This window comes from Monodon monoceros, unplaced genomic scaffold, assembly GCF_005190385.1.
Source record: "Monodon monoceros isolate NGI ecotype Baffin Bay Population unplaced genomic scaffold, NGI_Narwhal_1 Super_Scaffold_21, whole genome shotgun sequence".
NCBI lineage: Eukaryota > Metazoa > Chordata > Mammalia > Artiodactyla > Monodontidae > Monodon > Monodon monoceros.
The window spans coordinates 163,598,771-163,617,549 of NW_021703778.1; the positions used below are offsets into that span (position 1 = coordinate 163,598,771).

The 18,779-nt window shown below is 38.8% G+C and overlaps 1 protein-coding gene across 4 annotated transcripts in view; it reads left to right on the plus strand.

Annotated features, from left to right (window-relative positions):
- Window positions 1-18,779, plus strand: part of UNC79 (unc-79 homolog, NALCN channel complex subunit) — a 246,911-nt gene that overhangs the window by 198,919 nt on the left and 29,213 nt on the right. For all 4 annotated transcript variants that reach the window (XM_029239760.1, XM_029239759.1, XM_029239763.1 and 1 more), the window contains 4 exons: window positions 145-318; window positions 3,898-3,966; window positions 7,378-7,488; window positions 15,045-15,149. In XM_029239760.1, the coding sequence (XP_029095593.1) occupies window positions 145-318; window positions 3,898-3,966; window positions 7,378-7,488; window positions 15,045-15,149 (459 nt within the window). The remainder of the gene's footprint in view (window positions 1-144; window positions 319-3,897; window positions 3,967-7,377; window positions 7,489-15,044; window positions 15,150-18,779) is intronic.

The window sequence follows — 18,779 nt, forward strand, 5'->3', positions numbered from 1 at the left end:
GTTACAATGATTAGCTTTTATAGCAGGCACACAACACGCGTTTATAGTGCGAATATATGATTCTTAAAAACTGATCTTCGCCAAATAGCTGTATGAATTCCCACACTGTTTCAGCAGTTGATTGCCTATGCTTTGTGTTTTTAGGGTCTAAATAACAAAAAGAATTTACCAGCAGGGGGTGCTATGATACGCTGTTTGGAAAACATGGCTACCTTCATGGAGGCTTTGCCCATGGATTCTCCTAGCAGCCTCTGGGCAATCGTCAGCAACCAGTTTCAGACTTTTTTTGCCAAGCTGCCGTGTGTTTTGCCTCTGAAGGTAAGCTGAACCCAGGACTTCATTTTAAATTACTTCCTTACTGTTTGCAGATCATCTGGGTCTTGGGTGATTGAATGTTTCATAAAGGGCCATAAGGAGTCTCTTTTAGCCACAGAGTAGAGAGTGTTATTTAGGTTTTCTCTTCAAATGTTACAGATTGACGGTAATATGCAGTGGACGTTTTGACTCAGTGATTTCATGTTTCCGGTTGAGTAAAACACAAAAAAGTTCAGGAAGACGTTAGTAGATTGTGTTTATATAGAAATTTTTCTCAAAAGGTTATTAAATAAAAACATAATAGTTTCATCTAAAAGGAGACCAGACATATAATGTAAGGCTTCAATTTTAGAGCATTATCTAAAGGGAAGTGATTGCTTTTGTGTGTGTGAATAAAGTACTTGAAAGACCAAGATGATATTTTTCTATTTGACAGCTTTACCCCTCCTCCCCCTCCTCCCTCCCCCCGCCCCTGCCCAACGCCACACCGCCCTCCAAGAATACACACAAAATTACCTAGCTAGAAATCTGGTAGCCTAAGGAACATTTCCAATATGAGCCCATTAAATGCAAAACCAGAATCCTCTACTGTCAAAACTGGAAGAGACCTATAAAAACCATCCTTTCCAACGCTCCTATTTTCCAGATGGAGATCTGCAAATTCAGAGAGATAGTGGCAGTGTAAAGATTAGAACTCAAGTCTTCTGACTCCCAGTCCAGTGTCCTTTCACTAGCAGACTCCTAGAGTCCTTCTAGAACAAGGGTGAATTAGAGGCATTCAGGTCTCTATAGCAGGGAGAAAGGAGGTAGCTGGGAGTGGCCATTGCTGTGTCTTTGAACCTCATTGGTTCCACAAGCTTTTTGTGCTTTATCCAGGTCACAGATAAAAATATTCAACTTGCAGCAAAACTGGATCTGACAAGTGAAGTTACACGTTAGCAGCACTACTTCTGAAAAGAATATTACATATATGTAAAATGTTTTAAAAAGACCAACCACCTCTGATAATACCTTTTCCCAAATTGGCAAATTCGGAAAATGTGACCCCCAAATAAGGTCTGTAAGGATGATAATTCAGGGACCCTTACCTTGGTGTATGCTGGTTTCTTTGAGTCTGAAATTACTGTAAGAAGCAGGAATACTGAGATCTTTGCCATCTCTCACATCCTGTGATTCTTGTCTATCCAGAAATCTAGAGTAGTTGAATAAATCCAAGCAAAGAGAATTGGTACTTTGAAACTGTGTATGTACATAGCTATTGTACATATACACTTAGGAAATCAAGTGCATGCATTTTTTTAACATCTTTATTGGAGTATAATTGCTTTACAATGGTGTGTTAGTTTCTGCTTTATAACAAAGTGAATCAGTTATACATATACATATGTCCCCATATCTCTTCCCTCTTGCATCTCCCTCCCTCCCACCCTCCCTATCCCACCCCTCTAGGTGGTCACAAAGCACCGAGCTGATCTCCCTGTGCTATGCGGCTGCTTCCCACTAGCTATCTATTTTACGTTTGGTAGTGTATATATGTCCATGCCACTCTCTCACTTCGTCCCAGCTTACCCTTCCCCCTCCCCATATCCTCAAGTCCATGAAGCAACTGACAAAGGATTAATCTCCAGCATTTACAAGCAGCTCATGCAGCTCAATATAAAAAAACCAAACAACCCAATCCAAAAATGGGCAGAAGACCTAAATAGACATTTCTCCAGAGAAGATATACAGATTGCCAACAAACACATGAAAGGATGCTCAACATCACTAATCATTAGAGAAATGCAAATCAAAACTACAATGAGGTATCACCTCACACCGGTCAGAATGGCCATCATCACAAAATCTACAAACAATAAATGCTGGAGACGGTGTGGAGAAAAGGGAACCCTCTTGCACTGTTGGTGGGAATGTAAATTGATACAGCCACTATGGAGAACAGTATGGACATCCCTTAAAAAACTAAAAATCTAACTACCATACGACCCAGCAATCCCACTACTGGGCATATACCCTGAGAAAACCATAATTCAAAAAGAGTCATGTACCACAATATTCAAGTGCATGCATTTTAACACGACCACATGGACCTTCCCTAGGAGCCGAGAGCCATTCAGGGCCATTCATTGCTTAGGAGCCACACACTTTTAGAGAAGGTGTGGGGCAGGCATGGCAAATTCAAATGCCTGTAGGGCGGTGCTATAATGAAAATATTTAACTTGAACATGGACTAGTTGGAAGTATTGCCAGCTGGAAACAATTAGTAAACCTAATTTGTAATAATCAGTCCTGTCCAAAGGGACCCTGACTGCAAGGTTAATGAGTGGAGTGGAGTGAGATAAGGAGAATTGAGACCCTTGAGAACGGGAGAGCACCAGTCCTTTCTAATGGGGTCAGCTGCTACTCCACTCTAGCCAACTGTTATTTGAGAATGCAATCCTCATCTCCCCACGTTTCCTGAGATATTTCCTGACTTCCTTCATAGGTCACTGTGGGGACCTGATGAGCACCCGGTTTTCAGCCCCTGGTTTAAAGTAATGTAAATGTCACGTCAACTCCTATGGGTATTGAGCAGATTAAATAGACCAATGGTTCCCTTAGAAGGTATTGATACTTGTGAAATGCTTTCAGCACTTATCTGAAAACTTGCCCTGCTGGATTTTGTCTGGGCACTGCCTCTGATCATCCTATGCTGTGTATTTAATCTCTGGGGAAAACATTAAGCCATTGAAAGACCTTCTGTAGTTTGTTCTCATCAGTTTAGAGAAATGGGTTTCAAACATCAGTGTGTGTCAGTGTCCCTGAAGGACTTGCTAAAAATCTGACTCCTGGGCCTTCTTCTGAGAACTTCTGGTTCAGTAGGGGTGCGACCTGAGGATTTGCATTCCAACTAGTTTCCAGGTAATAGAGGTGCTGCTGGTCCAGGGGTCATACTTGGAGAAACACTGGCTTCGTTTGTACTATCTTAAAGAGGTTCGTATTGTACACAGCTGCAGAGATTTCACTGTAACCTGCTATTTTCATATATTTAACAATGTTAAATAATATCATTGCTTATTCTTGCTATAACATTTTCCCCCAAACCCAGTACACGTTATTTAAAAAGTACATTTTGATGTGGAATTGTGCCAGAATATGCTACTTGATTTGTGAGGCATGATTTTCTCTTGTAGGAATTTTACTGCTTTTTCTTAGGTTATTGTTATATCTTTTTGTAGCAGAGAAATGACAGATGAAATGTTCTTTATTTGGACTAATAAGCCTAATGGTTTTAAATTGATCTAAGTAGGTTTTTTTTTTTCAACAGGACCTTTCACAAATTAATAGACCTCTTTAGGATTGGGCACATTTAATATCAATTAACATTATTTAATTGTTTCACACTGTTTAATTAATGGTTTAATGAAATTTTTAAAGCTAAGAATTATTTTTTTTCCAACATGAATATATGGCATGGAAAACTGTAAGGAGACAGCTATATTTCAGACTTTTTTTCCCTAAAATAAATGCTTAGAGGAAATACATGAAGCAAAAATATGTTAAGAAGAGTACTGACTTTACTTTTTTTGTATTTGTTCATAGTGTTCTTTAGATTCCAGTTTGAGAATTATGATTTGCCTCTTGAAGATACCCTCTACCAATGCCACAAGGGTATGTATGTTTCAGAAAAACATAACCAGTTAGTTATTTGGTTATTTTTTTAACCTAAAGAGACAGGCATATAGCAAGCAATACTGAAGAAATAGTTATCACATACTGAATGCTTCACTTTCAACCTTTTTTTTTTAATTTATTTTTTAGTGAAGTATAGTTGAATTACAATGTTGTGTTAATTACTGCTGTACAGCAAAGTGACTCAGTTATACATATATACACATTCTTTTTCATATTCTTTTCCATTTTGGTTTATCACAGGATATTGAATATAGTTCTCTGTGCTATACAGTAGGACCTTGTTGTTTATCTATTCTAGATATACCAGTTTTCATCTGCTAATCCCAAACTCCCAATCCATCTCTCTCCCACCATCCACCCCTTGGCAACCAACCGTCTATTCTCTATGTCCCTGATTCTGTTTCTGTTTCATAGACAGATTCACTGTCATATTTTAGATTCCACATATAAGTGATATCATATGGTATTTGTCTTTCTCTTTCTGACTTATTTCACTTAGTATGATAATCTGTAGTTGCCACTTTCAACCTTCTGAAAGTGCCTAGTATGAAGAACTCTAATAGATTACAATATCATTGGTCCTTTTAGTCCTGGGCCATGTCCACCAGTTCACCCTCAATACTATGAACTAGATGATCCTTCCAAACACAGATCTCATCGCACTGGTTCCTTGTTTAAAATCTTTGATAACTTCTCACTTCTTTTAAGATAATGTCCAAATTCCTTAATGGAGCATACAAGAAGGTACTTCATTAACTTGCAAGCCTACCTTTCCTAGTTAGTCCTTGGCTACTTGTCCCATCCCTGTGCTTCCTGCGCACTTTCAGAATCATCATCATTACCGTCAGCGAAACAATAACCACTGTTTGCTGAGCACTTACCATATGGCAGACATTGTGCTAATTGCTGTACATTTATCACCTTATTTAATTTCATACTTCCTTGCCTTTGCTTAGGCCATTTCCTTTGCCTGAAACGCTTTATACCCTTGCTGGTGAGTGAACTCCTTCTCATTCTTCAAGATGAGAATCTGAATTCCGTTCCAATTTTTAAAAGGCTCACGTTTTCTGTAGCAACTTCCTCCTATATCAGATCCCACAATACCTGACAGAGCTCTTTATATGAGCAGTTATATTATACTGAAGTCTCCCCAGTGAGCCTGTGAGCTTTATGAAGTCCAGCACTGTGTCTCATTTACTTTCGTATTCCTGGCTACATTCCCAGGCTGCATTATATGCAATAGTGCAATAATTTGTATTGCAATGGCTTGTAGCTACTAGTTAATATACCAAGAAGCCACATCCCCTGTAACTTCTTACCTTGACTGTGCTTGCATAGACTCATGGTTTATGCTGGAAAATTGCATAGAGATCGTTTGGTCTAGTCTGCTCATTTACAGATAAGGAAACAGGCTCAGAGAGATGAAGTGTCTTGGCCAAGGTCACAGAGCTGGTTACTGGAAGATTTGAGACTTGAATCTATGTCCTTTGATTTCAAACTTTTTTATTTGTCTGTTGTACTGTAGTGCCCCATTACCATGCTGCTTTGCTAGATAAAAGAGCAAGTTTCTATACAGGTCTGAATTCAGGTTTCTTTTTTTGACCGATAAGGATGTATATCAACCAGAGACATATTCCTATCCCTATCCCTGTTCATTCATTATTAGTGTTTTAAGGCAACAACATTTATACAAAGCAAACAGTACTGAATCAATAGTACTATTTCAAAGAGTGTCTCTAAGATTTTCTGTATGGAAAGCACTGCATGGTTTTGCGGGTAATACAAATAACAAACATAATTCCTATCCTCAGAGGCAGCTATCATGTAATGAATTCATTTTTGTATCCATAAGGAAAAAGGACCTCAAAAATGCACATATTCTTTGATTTAGTCATTCTTTTTCTAGTAATCTATTCTAAGGAAGAAAATGCAAATTTCATGCAAAAACATATTTATTGAGATGTTATATATAATAAAATCTGACTTTTGTGGCCATTAAAATGGATCTTTATGAAGAATTAAATAGCATTGGAAATTTCGTACGTTACTATCTTAACAAAATGTAGTATTATATATACGTGTAAGATTTCAACTGAGTAAACTGGTGTGTGATGAAGAAGAGAAATATATCAAAATGTTATCACTGGGTGATGGGAATATGGATGACTTTTATTTCCTTATCTGTACTTTTCTACAGATCCTGAGTTTGCACACTGAGCATGTATTACTTTCATAATCCAGATAGTTAGGACCATAGAGGTTGAGAAGTAGTGGAAATCACAGCATCGAAGTCTTTTGGAGCCCAATTAAAATCCTGTCTTCCCTACAGAGCAATTCTCCCTCTGGAAAATTGCCCTGGAATTTGAGTTTGAATTCCATTCAATGGCTGTATGGCCTTAGGCAAGTTACTTGCCTACTTAACTGCCTCAGCTGAAGAATGGGGATAGTAAAGCTTCAGAGAGTTATGGCGCAGTTCATAACTAACAGTGATGGAAGGCTTACTGTTGCCAAGTGCTTTACATACATTATCTTCTTTAATTCTCACAACACTATTGAGATGGAGGTCATTATTATCCTCATTTTACAGGGAAGAGAATTAAGTCCAGAGAGGTTAAATCACTTATTCAAGGTCACAGAGAGCTAAAGTTTGCAAACACTGGTGTGAAATTCTAGAGCTTGTGTCATTAATTATTATAATATACTGTCTCCCCAGGATTGTTATCAGAAATTTAAACGAGATAAACGAAACAAAAGCGTGTAACTCTGCCGGATACTTAGTAGGTCCCCAATAAATGTCTCTAAATGACTTAAGAAAGCATAAGGATCTAAAACTGACCCTTTATGGGTGGGATTCAGATGGGGAAACCAAAACTGACAGCCTTCCTGGTAAACACTGGCAGGAAGCTGGGTCCTGATGTGTATTATCTAAGCTAATAGTGCTGTGGTACTTACGTGCAAGGGTGGTTTGTGCTACTTAACTGAGATGACAGGCTTCTAGAGGAGCTGGGTCTGATGAACTCACACATGCCTAAAGATTCAGAGAAATAGAGTGGGAGATCCTAAAGCAAACTTCCCAGAGTCTTGATTGCTGGGGGTGGGTATGAGGATAAGATTGGAGTTACATAGGTTTATAAATGATGCCACATGGAAAAAATGGATTATTTTTATCAATAAAATGATTAAGTCATGCTCTTTGAGCCATTGATTGAAGATTCAGTTCTGTTCTTGTTAGACAAACAGGGTTGCTACAGTAGCCACCTGGCAACAGATTTGAAATTAAGAAAGAGTGATCCCATTAGTTAAGGTATCATTAGACTGTAATACTTTTTTTTAATGAAAGAATCAGCAATTGATTTTGGTTTTATTTTGGCCCCAATCTCATTGCAGAGTTTGTTGGAACCATTTTCAAAACTGCTCAGCTTTGTAATTCAGAATGCCATCTTCACTTTGGCCTACCTGGTGGAGGTGTGTGGCTTATGTTACCGAGCTTTCACTAAGGTAAGGTTGCATGTGTGTTTATGTGTCCCTGGGAAACAAAAAACTGGCAGAAACATATTCTTTCTAATCAGTATCAAATCCCTCTTAGGGTAATTGCCTCAGTATAGTTAAAAGTGAGTAATTCAACTGAGGTCTAATAAAATTCATTAGAAGGAAACACTTTGCACACACAAATATATAAACTATACGTTATATATGCAAATGTGGAGAACTGAGGGTCATATGGTTTAGAGGAGAAGAGGTATTCCGAATGAAATGAGATAATGGTCTAAATGACCTCTAATGTCCTTTTCAAGTTCACCATCCTATGATTAGTGGGCAGGCCATCAGTACATATCAATTTTATACCCAGAGTAGAAAAATACCAGCTTGTCATTTGTAAAAGCCTGTGGAGAGCTCCTTAATTCTCATCATTTGTCTGTCTCCCCAGTTCTGGGTTCTTGGCCTCTGAGACTGTAATCTCATCGTTTGTCATCTTGCTTTGATAATGGTTTCTCTATTGCATTATCTTTAGTATCCCCTGCCCCACTACTGAGGAAGTGGAAAAGTACTGCTTGCCCAGTGCATATAGCAGCCTTGTTGGTGCTGATAGACACTATCCTAATGGAAAAGCAGAAGGCAGGACAAATTGAGAGCGTTTCTGTCCTTAAGAACAATGTGCAAATGCTACTTTTCCAATTTCCAAATTTTCCAAGTTTATTTTCAATGGGGTTTCTGTTTCTGTTGTTCCCTCTTAAACATTCAGAATACTCCTTTATTCACGTTGTCCACTTCTACAAGCCCTTTAATTTCTCCTAAAAATCTAACTTTTATCAAGGTTTTCATTCTATTTAAAACACCCTTGTCTCCTTTCTTACCATCTTGTGTCCATTCCGCTATGTTAAGTGTTTCACGATAACCTTCTCTTTAATCTTTATGATTATAAACTGTTTATTACTCTGCCTGGAACAATATGTTTTCTAACTACGAAAATAATCAGTATTTTTTTCTTCTTTCAAATCCTTCCTGAAAAATAACTTCTTTTACTTTTTTTCACTTAAAAAAAAAGACACAGCAGCAAATACAATGAAAGGATATTCTATTTTTAGAAGTCATTTTATTTCTTAATTTTCTTTGTTTGATTTGTTTAAATTATATATTTTATAGAAGAGGAATCATAATGAGTTTGTACTTTCTATGCTGTGTACTATAAGTATTTATTATCGTGGACCTTCCACTATTTTGAATTCAAGATATTTTTGGTTTTAAATATTCATTATGCATTATATCCCCTCATAATCTATCATAACTTTTGTGGCCTCTCTCTTCCTGTTGTCATCTACCCTTCTTCATTCTGCAACTCAAAATGACTATTAGTTGTAGAAAGCTTTGATCTAGGGCATTCCCACCTTTTTCACAGATAAGGAGAAACTATAAGAAATAGCTAAAGAAATAGCAGTATCTAACTGAGGCTTCTCCTCAACTGCTTCACAGCACTGTGTTAGTTTCTGTTGCACAACAAAGCGAATCAGCCATATGCACACACACGTCCCCATATCCCCTCCCTCTTGAGCCTCCCTCCCACCCTCCCTATCCCACCCCTCTAGGTCATCGCAAAGCACTGAGCTGATTTCCCTGTGCTATGCGGCTGCTTCCCACCAGCCAACTATTTTATATTCCGTAGTATATATATGTCAATGCTACTCTCACTTCGCCCCAGCTTCGCCCTCCCACCTCATGTCCTCAAGTCCATTTTCTCTGTCTACCTCTTTATTCCTGCCCTGCAACTAGGTTCATCAGTACCATTTTTTTTTTTAAGATTCCATATATATGCGTTAGCCTACAGTATTTGTTTTTCTCTTTCTGACTTACTTCACTCTGTATGACACACTCTAGGTCCATCCACCTCACTACAAATAACTCAATTTCATTTCTTTTCATGGCAAGTAATATTCCATTGTATATATGTGCCACATCTTCTGTATCCATTCACCTGTCGATGGACGTTTAGGTTGCTTCCATGTCCTGGCTATTGTAAATAGTGCTGCAGCGAACATTGTGGTACATGTCTCTTTTTGAATTATGGTTTTCTCAGGGTATATGCCCAGTAGTGGGATTGCGGGGTCATAGGGTAGTTCTATTTTTAGTTTTTTAAGGAACCTCCATACTGTTTTCCATAGTGGTTGTATCAATTTACATTCCCACCAACAGTGCAAGAGGGTTCCCTTTTCACCACACCCCTTCCAGCATTTATTGTTTCTAGATTTGTTTGATAATGGCCATTCTGACCGGTGTGAGGTGATACCCTCATTGTAGTTTTGATTTGCATTTCTCTAATAATTAGTGATGTTGAGCATCTTTTCACGTGCCCAAGAAAAGACATGGAAAGGTAATAGCTTTGGAGACTATTTGGCAATCGGGCAGTCTCGATAACTTGAAAACTGTCCCACTTAAAATGCTAGAAGTGATGGATGAAAAGTAATAAACATGATTTTAAATATATAGCAAATTTTATAAGAATGAAAGTTGAAGAAGTGAAAAGGGAATTGAGAACCAGAGTGGTAAGCATATAAGCTGATATTGTAGCATTCTTGGGGGTAGAGAAGTTGATTGTTTTAGTAACTTAGTAGCTTGAGTTTTTTGTTTTTAACTGAAGTATGGTTGATATACAATATTTTATAAGTTCCAGGTGTACAATATAGTGATTCACAATTTTTAAAGGTTATACTCCATTTATAGTTATTATTAAAATTGGCTATATTCCCTGTTGTACAATATATCCTTGTAGCCTATTTTATACCCAGTAGTTTGTACCTCTTAGTCCCCTACCCCTTTCCCTTTCTCTGCTGGTAACCACTAGTTGGTTCTCTATGTCTGTGAGTCTGTTTCTTTTTTGTTATATTCCTTAGTGACTTGAGTTTTAAAGCCCATACAGAGAAAGGAAATGAAGTCTTGGGACTATTTCAGGCTGGGAGTTGGAGCTGAGTTGTCCCCAGGAGAAAGCCAGAACCCTTGAAAGGCTATATGTTTGAGAAAAGTTTGATTTGGAAAGGATATATTCTTATATGGAGGTGACAAAGAATGGTCTCTGTCTGAGCCTGGGAACTGAAAGATTTGTAGTTTCCCTTGAGAATTCGTAAACATGAGCCTATCTTTGAACATGTTTAGAATTTGAATTTGTAATACCTGCATGCTCTGTGAACCCCCAAAAGCCAAATAAATTGGTGCTGGGCAAGTAATTGCATTGGAGTGTCTGGCAGAAACAAGCTCAAAATCAATCCTCAAACCTCTCTGGAGGGATATGCCTTCAACCTAGGCCCAACAGGATTCCCATAATTAAAATCTGGATGAACATGAGATCATGATCTAAAATTACAAAACATGTGAAGAAATAATCCACCATGAGCTACTTTAGCATAGTCAACAAAAATCAGATTATTCCCCCTAAGAACTTCCAATATTAGAACAATGTGATAGAGACTATAAAAACATACTCTGAATGATAAGCATTAAAAGATGAATTAAAAACTTGAGAAAAGATCTAGTCACTTAAAAAAAAAAACAGATAGATTTGAACAAAGTAGAAATTCTAGAAATGAAATAGTCATTGACATAAAAAAAAACTCAGTGGACAGGTTAGAGAGCAAATTAGACATAGCCAAAGAGGGATTTAGTGAAATGAAAATAGATCTGAAGAAATTATATAGCATGCAGCAAAGGGAGATAAAGAAATGAAGAATATAAAGAGAAGATTTAGCCAGTAAATTTGAAATCTTGGGAAATAGGGACAATTTTCTAGAAAAAATGTAATGTGTAACAATCAGAAAAAAGATGGCTAGACTTAAATGATGAAAAAATGGAATCAGTAGTTAAAAACATTCCAATTTTTTTTAACATCTTTATTGGAGTATAATTGCTTTACAATGGTGTGTTAGTTTCTGCTTTATAACAAAGTGAATCAGTTATACATATACATATGTTCCCATATCTCTTCCCTCTTGCGTCTCCCTCCCTCCCACCCTCCCTATCCCACCCCTCTAGGTGGTCACAAAGCACAAAGGTCCCTGTGCTATGTGGCTGCTTCCCACTAGCTATCTATCTTACGTTTAAAAACCATTCCAATTTTAGAGACAACTTTCATTAAACATTTAAGGAGCAGATTGAGCTCTACTTTATGCAAACTAAAACAGAGAATAGAAAAAAAGGGAACAATTTGCAACATATTTTATGAGGCCAATAGAATTTTAATACCAACCAGACAAGGGCAATAGGGGAAAGGAAAATTATAGGCCAGTTATACTTCAAAGATGCAAAAAGTCTGAATGAATAATCCCAAGTTAATGCATTAAAAATAAAACCTCATGCTCAGCCATAAAAAAGAATGAAATTCTGCCATTTGCAGCAACATGGTGGATGGACTTGGAGGGCATTATGCTAAGTGAAGTAAATCAGACAAACAAAGACAAATACTGTATGATATCACTTATATGTGGAATCTAAAAATACGACAAACTAGTGAATATAACAAAAAAGAAACAGACTCACAGATACAGAGAACAAACTAGTGGTTACCAGTGGGGAGAGGGAAGTGGGGAGGGACAGATTAGGGGTAGGGGATTAAGAGGTACAAACTATTATGTATAAAATATAAGGATATATTGTACAACACGGGGAATATAGGAAATATTTTATAATAACTATAAATGGAGTGTAACCTTTAAAAATTGTGAATAAATATATTGTTCCCCTGGAACTTATATAATATTGTACGCCAACTATACTTCAGTTTAAAAAATTTTAAAAAGCTAAAGCCTCATGACCTAGTGAGGATTTTCTTGTAATATAAAATTGGTTTGAATATTAGAATATCTATTTATGTTACCATGTTGCCAGATTAAAGGAGGAAAAGCTTTTATCATTATCTCAAGAGATACAAAAGAAGCATTCTATATAATTCAACATCCATTTATGATAAATCTTGTCAAACTAGGAGTAAAAGGGATAACTTGATAAAGGATGTCTACCAGAAATCTCTAGGAAACATTATACTTATGGTGAAATGCCAACAGTAGTCCCTTTAAAATCATAAGTAAGACAAGAATGGCCATTATCACTGCTTCTATTTGCTATGGTTCTGGAGGTCCTGCTCAGTTGAGTAAGACAGGAAGAATAAATCAAAGTATAAGGATTAGAAAGGAAAAAAACTCTCCCTTTTCATAGATGATGTGATTACAAACGAACTGAAGAGAATCTATCTATAGACACCTTTTTATAACTTTTATGAGAGTTCAGCAAGGATGCTGATACAAATGAATATGCAGAAATCATCTACCTTTAATTATTCAGCTACAAATGATTATAAAATGTACTTTTAAAATAGCATTTATTGTGGCAACAAAAAATGAATCTAACAAAAATATGCAAGAATTTTATGGAGATAACCAGAAAATTTTATTAAACAACGTTAAATAAATGGAGACAGATCTCATGTTCATGAATGAGGACCCAGCATAATAAAGATAGCTAATTCTCACAAAATAACCTATAAATTTAGTCTAATTCCAATAAATATCCTAGACTTTCTCTCCTGATACTGATGGACTAGATAATTTGAATGTATCCTCCCACTGGATTTGAAAAGTTTCTTAAAAAAGTGAACAAACTGTTCTCTGAAAACTTTAAAAAATCATCAAAGTGCTAACCAGATATAGAATTACCAGGCTAAGATCTGAGAGAACACAGAAATGCAGAGATGTGAGTCTAGCACTGAAGACCTTTTTTTTGCTCTGGGGGTGTTTGCCTATCTGAAAGATGTGACAATTCTGGAAGATCCAGGAGGCTAGGGGGAAAAAAGTCAGAATCCGGGACCTTCCAAGAGTAGAGACTCTCTGATCCTGCACCTCCTGCACCTTTTGGCTGGGACCACTAAGTAAAGATAACCCAGAAGTAAAGTTGTCCTCACATGGACACAGATCCCTGTCAAGACCTTTGGGGGCCCAAGATAAGATATTACAAGGTTTGTATGTGTATTAAGGTAACCCTGGATCACTAGTGCCTCCAGTACCTGGTAAAAAATGAACAGAAAGCTCTTTGGAGGAAGATAACATTTCAGGCCTCAAATTATTTCTAAAAATATTTTAAAAATAAAGGATGCAACATGCAAAGATAACCAGACATATGAGGAGGCAAGACACCACAAGTGAGAATGAGTAGAAAGAAAAGACAGTGGATACAGACCTACAGGGTCTCCAATAAGTTGGTTATGATCAAGAAAGGACACATAGGGGACTTTTAAGGTGCTTGTGATGTGTACCCGACCTGGGTGCTGATCACATGAGTGTTCAATCTATGCTAATCTGTTTATCTGTTCACTTATATTTTATGTACTTTTCTGCATGTGTGCTATATTTGACAATAAATAAAGCTTACAAAATTGAAAATATTCTAGCATTGCATTAACAAGGACAGATCAATGAATTTCAGTATGTTCATACAATAAAACATCATTAAACTGTTTAGTTGAAAGAATGAGAACTATATGTATCAACAGGGACTCACTTCAAAAATATAATGGAGGGCTTCCCTGGTGGTGCAGTAGTTGAGGGTCCGCCTGCCGATGCAGGGGACACGGGTTTGTGCCCCGGTCCGGGAAGATCCTACATGCCACGGAGCGGCTGGGCCCGTGAGCCATGGCCACTGAGCCTGCGTGTCTGGAGCCTGTGCTCTGCAACGGGAGAGGCCACAACAGTGAGAGGCCCACATACCACCAAAAAAAAAAAAAAATATATATATATATATATATATATATATATGTATAATGGAGTAAAAAATTATAAGTTGCAGAAAGATTTGCATTGTATGATAACATTATAGAAAGTTAAAAACAAGCAAAAATAATAGTAAGCCTTATAATGGAGGTATACATATGTAGTAAAAGTGTAGTACATGAAATAATAAACACCAGATTCAAAATAGTTGCTATTTCAAGGAAGGGAGAAAGAAAAGAGAGCACTGTGTAGGTAGCTTCAACTATTTCTGTGATGTTTGATTTTTGATAAAAAGTATTAAATAAAGCAAAATGCTATGATTTAACAAAGATGGGTAATAGGTAGATGATGCATTCCATCTCTCTAATTTTCTGTATGCTTGAAATAGTCCACTTAAAAAGTAAGTTCCTTTTGAGAGGATATGAGACCCTTTCAACAGTGTTACATGTTTTTCTCTAAATCATTTTCTATTGAAAAACATCCTTTTAGATTTGTTTAGTTTCTGCAGTCCTTGGAACCTCTCCTCTGTGAATAAGAACCAAATCTCGTGGTTTCAGTCTTTAAGACGTAGCCTGTCTTTTTCTTATCCATTAAATTATGTGTTCTCAGCGCTTCACTAAACTCATTACAAACACAAAAATGCTCTTTTTCTTTTTTCTTGGGTTTATTTCTTAAGGACAGTTCATTATGCATTTTAAAATACTGTTTCTTATTTCTGATCTGTGAATCTTTTGGAAGCTCTTTTGACATAGATCTATTCTAATTGAAGTTTTACAAATCGCTTACCTTCTTCTCTCTTGTTTCGTTTAGGAGAGGGATAAATTCTATTTGTCTCGTAGTGTTGTTCTAGAACTCCTGCAGGCCCTGAAGCTCAAATCTCCTTTACCGGATACAAACCTCCTTCTGCTTGTCCAGGTAGGCTTATGCCTCATTTCACTTTTCATGAAATTCACTTATGTTTGGAAAATTTAAGGAAGGTGTGGGACATATGCATAAATTAAATGTCTGTCCAGAGATAAGAAATAATATATCTTACGTGAGCCATGATCTGTCTGTCACTATGCACTTGGCACTTCCACTGGCTAAAAAAGACCGGAAAAGGAGTATTTATTTTGTTCCTACTGTGGAACTCGTTCTGTGAGAGACAAAAAAGAAGAATGAAACGATAATGTGTCCGCGAGAAGTTTATGGTCCAGTAGGTTGGAGGGGCAGCCCATTAATGGCTACCAGAGCTGAGGCAGGACTAACGAAGCCAAAAGTGAGCGACCCGGAGGCTGAGGTCTGATCGCAGAGTCGCATGAGTACGGATGGGTCGCCAAATCTCTGTGAAGCAGAAGTGAAAGTGAGGGTGGGCCCAGCCAGATATGGTCAAAAGACAGGACGGACTGAGTCCAACCAGGGTGGGATGTGGGTGTGAAAGAACCAGCACCACAGGAGCCCTAAGGCAGGGGGCAGGGCTTGAACACATACCAGGCAGGCTCTAGAGAACTTGCAAAGATTAACGCTTTTGGTTGTAGGGCTGCTTACGAGAGGCTTTAGCTCTCCATCCCTGGCATCCTAAGCTCAGCATCTCAGGCAAGTGTGCAGGTTTTGATCACACAAGATAGGCTGCAATTAGTGCCATGAGTGAGAAAGAGATGTAGATAAAGTCCTAGGGGGGAGTTAAGAGCAGGAGGCATCTTACCTCATATGGTGTGAAATCAGGGAAGACTTCATGAAGGAAGTGGCGTTTGAACGGGGTCACAAAGGACTGGTGGGTGCAGGCCAAACTCTGCCTGGGGTTGGAGTTCAGCACCAGAGGCTGACCATCTTCAAGCAATAAAGGGAGGCTTCAGCAGAAAGATGGAATAAATTTAGAAATAACGACATGAGGATGGGTTTAGAAAAAGGCTGGCCATGCCAGGGGTGTCAGCAAGGGATCAGGTAAACTGGGATCCTGCCTCTTACCCCAAAGGTTGAGCCTGGTTTTAAAGACTTGGTCATGAGCTGCAGCTGGGATCAGGGTATCATTCAGACTGCCTTTGTGCAAAGTACCCAGGAAGTGTGTCACAGCTGTTTCAGTTCTCCCTGCTGAGCGTTATGGCCAGTCCCAGAGTCTGGTCCTACAAGGTTGAGCTTAAATAAATGAAGGAAAATGGAGCTTGATATCAAGGAAGTAGACAGGTTTCCCTGAATCTTAGGTACCTTGGGTGCCATTTGGAGAGATGAGGGAGAAGGGGAAATTAATGGAGCACCTATTAAGTGCCAGGCAGCATGCTGGGGTTTTATATACCCCCCTCACTCCTTCAGCCGTGAGAGGAATTGGTCCTGCACCGTAGATGAGGAGACTGCGGCTCGGGGTGGGGGCGTCAGTGACTTGCCCACGATCACACAGCTGGCATAAGTAGCGTAAGCACCTGACCGCAGGGTCTAATCAGTATAGAGCACAGCCTAGTCAGGGCCCGCACATCACTTGCCTGGATTACTGTTAATAGCTCTTAGCGTTTTGCACCGTTCATTTCTCCCCACGTCAATCCAGTCTTATAGCCTATGGCTGCCTAGAGGAATTTTGCTAAAACTCTGCTCTTTATCATATCACTCTGTGCATCGAAAACCTCCAGTGACCTTGTGGTACCCGAATTGTCAAGGTCTTCCATTGTCTGGCCATATTTGACTATTCAGCATTATTTCCCACTACAAATATTTACTGACCACCTATCTTCGGCTAGGTTCTGGGGATATAGAGATATAAAAGCATAGGCCCTACCCCTATAACGTGCTAACCAGTATACTGAAAATCTGTACGGTATATAAACTACTGTAGAGGAGGGAGCGGCCAGCTCCCTCCTGGGAAATGGAGGAAGGCTCATTAACCGTTATGAGCCCTGACCTGGCCCAGGTGCTGGGGAAACAGAGATGAATGTCATGGCCCCTTCCTCCCAGGAGTTTCCTGTCTGATGGGAGTAGCTGACATCGAAACAAAAATTCCCAGCGCAGTGTGATGGGTACGGTAGCAGAGGTGTGTACTGAGGAGGGAAGTAGTGTAGAAAAGGGATCGTATGTTTTTGAAGGGTGTGCAGAAGTTTGGGGGTCTACCTGGGAGGAGAGGAGGAATACCCTTGTCATTAACCATTTAATATCCACTAACTGGTCCGCTTCTTCCCCCGCCTTATACTAGTAATCCTTGGGAACAGAACCGAGTTTTTCTCAAAGGCTTGAGATTTAATAAAAAGTTGGTATACTTTCAGTGAAGAATGGTCTTAAGGCATGTTTAAAGAGCTTTCCCAGGCACAGTGATGCTTTCTGAGAGGAGTGACTGCTGGAAAATGATGGCAGTGGATGTTGGGCATGATATAGTCGGAGTGAAATGGCTCCCATTGTACCAAGATGCTGGACAGCCCAAGAGGGAGACAGAAGCAAAGCATAGCCGGGAAATATCTGTGTTCCTAAGAAGAGACAGATTGAATCTCTTCCAGTGCGTTGCCGTTGGCCAGTCCTACCTCTTCACACATCAGCAGCAACACCACTTTTGAGTACAAGTAACTTTGATGCAACTGACCATAGAGGTTAATAAGATCAACACTGGTTTGGAGGAGAGGGCAGGTGACCTAGGCTTAGTGAAGTAGCCCACGAGGGAGGTAAGGCCAGCAGGTTGACAGTGTCTGGAAGTCACTTGCTTCTGATAGCGTTTAGACTGGGGACATGCCACCTCAAAGCAACCTCAGTTTCCAGGCCCTGAAGGTGCTTTCCTGCGGGCGTCAGAGGCTGGTCCCTTGATTGCCCTCAACCCTGGCAGAGCCGGTCTGTGTGGCTGATCTTCTTGGGTTCTAGCACCCCGCTTTGTGACTGCAACTGGGGGCGGGTTTTTCTCTGAAGTACATTAGCTGGCTGTAATAAGCACTTGTCACAAGACAGTGAAAGAACACCGACAGTTTAAATTGCTCAGTGCTTCGGGAGACCCTGAAAACAGTGGTTATTGCATCACAGCTAGGTGAATAAATAACAAACACAAATTAGCTTTAGGAAGAAGGAAGACAAAAAAGTAAATTCTTCTGTGTATTTTGGGTTCTCTCATGCCATTTCAAATGTATAACATTTTCATCTTTAAAAACAGATATGTATTTGTCATTGAGTCATTAAGTTAAATTTAAAAATCAGATTGTAAAATTATTTAGATCAAAGAGATATCTGGGGGGGACACTTTGAGATCATGCCCATGAGGAACAACCTAGTGAATAATATTTCGACCTTCTCCAACAAAAAATATTAAACACCATGCCATTTTGAAGTAACATATCCTTGTTCTATAAACTCGGAATAAACCAGTAATGAAAAAATTACTGAGAGAAATAAAAGTGAGGCATACCTTAAAAAAAACAAAAGTAGTTCCCTTTTCCCCGCTGTGCTTCCTGGCTAAATTGTGGAGAAAAGTCTGCCACGGGGCCACTCATGGGATGAGGGAGAAGCATCTTTTGTCTCACTACAGAAAGCGGTGCATCTTTCTGCAGGGTTTCCCCGTTCCTTTTTCTCTTGCCCTTGACAAATGTTCAAGCGGGTAGCAGAAGT